Source organism: Oreochromis niloticus, linkage group LG9, assembly GCF_001858045.2.
Source record: "Oreochromis niloticus isolate F11D_XX linkage group LG9, O_niloticus_UMD_NMBU, whole genome shotgun sequence".
Lineage (NCBI taxonomy): Eukaryota > Metazoa > Chordata > Actinopteri > Cichliformes > Cichlidae > Oreochromis > Oreochromis niloticus.
In genome coordinates, this window is record NC_031974.2 from 24,940,243 (window position 1) to 24,946,997 (window position 6,755).

Consider the following 6,755-nt stretch of genomic DNA (forward strand, 5'->3'; position numbering starts at 1 on the left):
CGTCCAAATGACTGCAAGGAAACTCTGTTACTCTGATTTCTGGGTAACATTCGTCCCTACTTTAGCTTCTTCCACCATTTAATCCTCCCCTCTACCTTCACTCTTCTTGAGTTCCAAAGTCCTCCTACAGACTACCCAATGATGCTGCCTATCTACATTCTCCCCTGACACCACCTCACTGTCTCCTGTCTCTTTTCAGATTGCAACTTCTGTCCACCTGTGTACAACTTCCTCCACTTGTATACATCATCTTATGTTCCTCCTCCTTCTTGAAGTAGATGTCAACCACAGCTATTTCAGTTCTTTTCATAAAATCCACTATCTGTCCTTCTCTTCTTAAGAACATACCTACCCAAAATCTCTTCATAGCCCCTTTTAACTTCACCTAATTAGTCATGGGAATTTCTTTTTCTACTGACATCCAACCTGTAGTGAATACACACTGACAACAGCAAGACATCACACCTTCGATTTCCATCTTCAAACTCATGATTTTGACATTCTCTTTGCTTTTACAACAGTATTCACACACTCTTCCTTCAGGATTACCCCCAGTCTTTTTCACTTATCTACATCATGGCAGAACAGCTTGAATCCACCTCCAGGGCTCTTGACCTTGCTTCCACCCGGTGTCCTGCAAACCCAGTATATCTACCTTCATCATATGAGCCAACTCTCTCCCTTTACCAGTCATCGTCCCTACATTTAGTCTCCACAGTCCTGCCCTAAAAAACCTTAAACACACTTTGAACAATGAATACAGCTAATCTGCATTCACAGAGTGTATGTGAATCTACCTTCTTTACACAAGGCAGAAACTTGATGACAATTAGATTCAATAGCAGCAGTGTGATTTTTTTCATGGTTCAGCTATGGGATTAACACGCTGTTGTCAAAAATATAATGTAAAAGTACTTAACACGTACATGATCTGCACCACTTTGTGAGTTTTGTTGATGGCTTTCATAAAAGGCTGGATGAATTACCATAAATTCCAGGATTAAATTATTCTAATCACTTTTCTTCAGCATTTTAAAAAAGTCAGCATGCTGCATGAATAAAATAAATGCTGCAGATTCACACCACCAGGTGGTGATGAGTTGACATCTCTGCTACACTTTTTATCCGAGTGTTTGACACATATGCAGTTTTTTGATACTTTTCCTTAATCCTTCGATGTTAAATGCATCTCACTGTGTTGAATGAGTGTTTAGGATAATTATTTTGTATGTCTTGCTTTGTGGCACATAAGAATTAATGAGATTTGAAAAATAAAATGTAATATTGTAACACCTTATTAGTCCACATGTGTCTTACTTTAATAAGTAAAGCTGCCTACCTTTTATAATCTGGAATAAAATAAATAAATAAAATAACCCCAAACACACTGCAGAATCATTGGTTGCTGTTTTATTTTGTATTGTGACTGAAAGACCCTGATGATATGTGGAATTACTGGAACTCTTTGTATTTGTAGGACAGCTCGACTCTGAGGAAGTTCTAAGTTTGTTCACAGAGTGTAAAAAAGTTCAGTGAAGAAGATGTTGATTAATGTCAGACTTTGTAGTTAAACATTTATAAATTCAACACGTGTCTTAGGCATTTTTTTAGTCAGCAAAGCTTTCCACAACATCAAGCGAATAAAATCCAAGAGTTTGAATGAAAGATTTAATAATTACATTAATTCCAGTTGTTGTAATGTATTGCCACTTTACATTTGCAAATGTAAAGAACACAAAACACAACTTATTAACTGCTTAATTTCATGATTGCATTGTACATATACAATTAAAATAAAGGGCTATTCTATTCTATTCTATTTGATAAGGCAGGGTTCTTAATTTAATACTTTTTAATAAAACGTGCTTTAATGGCAACCCTTTAATTTTCACTAACATTTTGGCAAAATCCCACTTTGTCAAAAATTGTACTTAGTTTATTATTGTGTGATGAATCGGAAGTATCACAGTACCACATTTAATCTTTACAGAATTGCTTCAGGATGGTTTTGTTGCATTTGGACATCATTTGAACAAGTTTTTTGTTAACTCTGAGACATTTATACCAAGATATCTAACATACAAATAAATCACACGAGAGCACACACAGCATCTGAGCATGGGAAAACTGTATAAACATGATCATAAACAAAGGAGCTATATTTAATCACCAGGAAGAAATAAAAGGCAGTTAAATTGACTACAGTATGTATTGTGTCAAATTTAGATTTGAGAAAAATTAAATGTGATTGGAAACAAATATTTTTAATGTGCAGGTAAAATATTTGTGTCAGGAACTTTTTTTCTGTTTTCTGCTTTGAAGTGTGATACTTACCAAACAAAAACCATTAAGCAGAATAACATTACAAGAGTAAGAGGTCAATGATCCCAATGATTCCACCAATAAGTGGCCACAATGTGACTCCAGATGAAATGGGACCTAAAGAAAAGATCAAGTAACAACAATTAATTTTGCATGGACACAAAGAAAAACTAATTTGAGAACAGATCTTGGTTACAGCATTTACCTGCAACTATCACATGAATCTCTGCTGATGTCTGATTACCCAGATCATTAGTGGCCACACAGTAATAAACTCCTCCATCTGTTACATTGAAGCTGTAAATCTCTCCTTCAGATACTTTCACAGCTCCATCTCTGCTCTTCTTGAACCAGGTGAAGCTGCTGACTGGAGGTTTGGCTCTGCTGGAGCAGGTCAGGTTCACCCAGCTGCCTGCTGACACCAAACCTGATGGACTGATGGATGCTGAGGTGTCTTTAGGAGCATCTGGAGAAAAAAAATGAAATCCTGTAAACAATTTTTTTAATGACAGTATAAAAAAAACCAAAAAAAAAACCCCCTGAGTGTCTTACATGAAACACTGAGAGTCTCTTCTGTCTCTGCTGTCTTGGTGTCTTTTCCTTGGTTCACAGGATATCTGGCAGAGCAGCTGATCTTCTTTCCATCATGTGTGTCTGATAGAGTGATGGTCTGCTGGATTTTAGTTGTAAAGCTTCCATCTGTGTTTTTCTCTGTTTTGTTGTGAGAGTCTTGTTGGAGATTCCAGGTGAGTTGAGGAGGGGAGTGTGGACAGGGAGTGAGAGCTGAGCAGGTTATAGTGACAGACTCCTTCTCCTTCAGATCATCTGGGATTGTAATATTGGGCCTCCAAGGAGAATCTGTGGTTTCACATTAAACATTTTTTACACCAATAATGCAGGAAATAGAGTCAAGAAATAGACAGAGATCAGTGATACTATTGGATAATAAAAAAATATACTCCCTATGTAGTGGACAAAAAGTGTTTGCATACATTTTTAACATGTTTTTTAATTTTTTCTGGTTCTCTAAAAACTAAAAAAGAAGAACTAAAAAAATGTGTGTAAAAAAGTAAATAAGATATTGTACAAAATACCATTGCAAAATATGTTATAATTTCCAATCACTGTCAGAGAACAATGCTCTTTTTGTGTCCCATTGTAAGCACAGGCAATAGTGGAGAACAGAGAGAATCGCAGGATTCTAGTTTGTGATGACCATTAGTTATTTTCCTTTGAAATCAAGTTGTTATACAAACGTGAATATGCATTCACACTGTGTATTTTGCATTATTGCATTCATGCTTTAACTGATAATTTAATTTGTTGCTTGGAGTTTTACTAGAATGAGCCACTAAGAGTTTTTTCTTCATTTGAATAATTTCTTGGATTTTTAATTTTCTGTTTTCTTGCAGTTTTGCTGGAGGCTTGTTCATTTTTAAGGGCTTTACACCAGTAGCTTACGGTCCTCTGAACAAGGTGGTTATTGAACTCTGTGAGGTTTGGATAATAAGTGGTAAATATATCTGTTTGTTAACAGTGTGAAATATAGTTTGTATTTTAGGTTTTAAAAACTGTGTTTACTATATAGCACTGTTGAACACATTATAAATTGTTTTTTTCATTTCCCATGTCTTTGTTTCTCATGAAATGAAGTTACAATTTTCCATTAATTTCTGATCTGAATACAAATCAATTAAACAGGTTGATTTGCACATTTGACCACAACTGCTTTGTGTTGTTTACACAAAAGTTGTAGCTGTTTCGGATTTATGTTCTTAATAAATTGAAATATAACTTTCTCACCTTTAATTGTTATTTGAAGAGGATCACAAATAGCTGTTGCTCTGAACGGCCAGTTCATAATTCTGAAGTAGTATGTGTTTGTATAAGTTGTGGTTAAATTGGAAAACAGAGTGGTGCAGTTTTTCTCCTTCAGGTTTCCTGTAATATTCATTGGATAGATGTTAACTGTCCCGCTGTTGTTGAAGATCTCATTGTTTGGATGTGCAAAAACATCCCAATGATTTTTAATCCACACTCCAAACACAGATCTTCTACTTTCAATCTTTTCTGTTCCAGTTTCACTAAAGTTACATGGGATTTGTAAACAAGATCCACTCAGAGCTTCCATCTCTGTTGGTGCAGTGATGAACAGGTGTGAATCTTGAGGACAAGCTGCCAAAGTGTCTGGAAAAGGTGAGAGAAAAATTAAAAGGTGCAAATCTAAATGAAGATAAAATTTATAATGACAAAATCGACTCCAAGAGCCATGGGTCTACTTCATAAAGTATCTCTATCTGCACTGATCTGTCAGACTGTAAATGACTGAAATGAGACGGCTCACTTGGAATAAAGAGGAGACTCAGTAACATGATGTCTGTCATGATGTTCACAGACTGGACTGTCACAAAACTCATCACCTGGAAAAAATATATAAAAAGCCATAATTACACAAATAAAAGATTAAAACAGAAAATCATGTCACAAATTTCTAAACCTAAGGAGTAAATTTAGGCAGTTACTTTTTAGACTAATATACAATTTTATATAATTACTATATGTAAAAAAATAAAAAGTCTTACCAAATGATCAGGCTGCAGAGGAGAGACGACAAAGTAAATGTCAATGTGTGATTTCAGCAGAAACGGAGCGAGTGAAACACTTCTCTGTTTAGATGTTGTAATGCCAAAGCAAACAGACCCGTGATGCTTTTGGTTTTCAGTCGTTCTTTATTCAGTCAGTCTTTTTATATTCCCATCATGCACTCTGCTGATACTTCAGATGCTTCCACTCCCACCTGCCTCTAGATTCACCTGTGCTGACCCTCCTTTCACATTTTAACGTGTTCCTCATTCCCTCAAAATGTCCCTCATACATAAAGCTGCTCATTTCCATCAGTTGTCTGCTTACTTGTCTTTGTCTGAGCTTTCCAAGGATGTCCAAAGATTTCCAATTTTTTTATTTCTGCCAATTCTGCTCTTCATTTTCTGTGATCACTGGCTACTTTGACCTTTGTATACTTGTTTAATAACGTAAATTTAGACTTTTCATTTTATATCCCAGTCTTGAGTTGTGCTCTGAGTCCATAGATCTGATCACTTAAGACAATAAAATAAAAGTCTCACTTTTCTGTGAATAATGAAGAACTCACAGACAGGCCCTGGCCGAATGGTGGATTCAAACTCACGGCCTTCTCGCTGTGAGGCAGTGGTTAGTGTCTGTGTAACTGTGTTATCATACTGTCCTAGTAAACCCATCACACTTTGAATATATTTACAGAGGTGCTTTTTATGCTAGCCTCCCTGCAGTCATTTGGACAAGTTTCTTGTTATTTGAGACATTTATTTCAAGTTTGCTCCCAAATAAATAACAAAACGTAACAGAACGCACAAAGCATGTTAGCATAGAAATCCTAAATGAACATGATAACCCAAATTAAAGGTTTTACAGTATGTGGAGATTCATTTTTGCAGTACTGCTTCTGTTTCTGTGGAAACCAGTTCCTTATTTGAGTGCTTTAACTTCCGTTTACTCATTTTTATTATGACCACAAGAAATCATCTGAAAACAGTTGGATGAAGTTAGGACAGAAAGCTTAACATAAAAAGCGGATGGATGTAGTTTGTTTAAATTTATTGAGCTGTAAAAAAGACACATTTATAGGTTCAGTGTGAATTTCTTCATTAAGACTCTCTGTTAATATAATGTTATTTCACAACAGTTCTCATTTTTTTCTTCACCTCAGTGTAGAGTTCCTCATAGCCTTTACCCATGTGTACCATCTTAATAATAATAATGATAATAATGGATTGCATTTATATAGCGCTTTTCGAGACCTTCAAAGCGCTTTACAATTCCACTATTCATTCACTCTCACATTGGTGGAGGCAAGCTACAGTTGTAGCCACAGCTGTCCTGGGGCAGGCTGACAGAAGCGAGGCTGCCATATCGCGCCATCGGCCCCTCTTCTTCTATCCTCCTCTGTCCTGTGGCAGAGTCAAATCCCAGCACAGATCAGCTGATCTCTTCATAGTTTTCTTCCTCTGCTTCTCCTTTACTTGGCAGTTCTTCATTTATGTCATACAAGAAAATAAAACATTGAGGATCTATCATATAGACCTTCTAACCTTTTAAACTTTTGTTAGACATTTTAAAGTAAGAGAACAGATTGCTCAGGTACAGGTACTATAGTAAAAAAACAATCTGAACAGAGAAGGTTAACACAGCTTGATGCTTTAGCTTTTACCACCTGGAAGTCCAGTTAGAATTTCTCCTTCTTTATCTGGGACGGAAGAGCATTTTTTTTCTTGTTCCCATCTTGAGACAATATCTCACATTTTGACTGTTTCTGCAGGACACTCGCTTTTCTGAAGTCTGGTTTTTAATCTCCACTTGGGAAAACAACTTGTGCCCTTTGGGTAGTGACAGATTCC

The 6,755-nt window shown here is 36.1% G+C and overlaps 1 protein-coding gene across 1 annotated transcript; it reads right to left on the reverse strand.

Moving 5' to 3' along the window:
* Positions 1–2,227: 2,227 nt before the first annotated feature.
* LOC100690693 (sialoadhesin) lies at positions 2,228–4,742 on the reverse strand. Its single transcript, XM_025910246.1, has 5 exons — positions 4,667–4,742; positions 4,126–4,509; positions 2,875–3,180; positions 2,528–2,788; positions 2,228–2,439 (listed from the first exon to the last, which is right to left on the reverse strand). Exons 1-5 carry the CDS (start codon positions 4,737–4,739, stop codon positions 2,363–2,365), a joined length of 1,101 nt encoding a protein of 366 aa, XP_025766031.1. The 5' UTR covers positions 4,740–4,742; the 3' UTR covers positions 2,228–2,362.
* Positions 4,743–6,755: the final 2,013 nt, after the last annotated feature.

Coding starts and splice junctions, on each gene's coding strand:
- LOC100690693 (XM_025910246.1), bottom strand. CDS start 4,739: ATGAGTTTTGTGACAGTCCAGTCTGTGAACATCATGACAGACATCATG. Junction 4,510..4,666: donor GAGTCTCCTCTTTATTCCAA/GTGAGCCGTCTC, acceptor CACCTTTTCCAG/ACACTTTGGCAGCTTGTCCT. Junction 2,789..2,874: donor AGAGACTCTCAGTGTTTCAT/GTAAGACACTCA, acceptor TTTTTTCTCCAG/ATGCTCCTAAAGACACCTCA.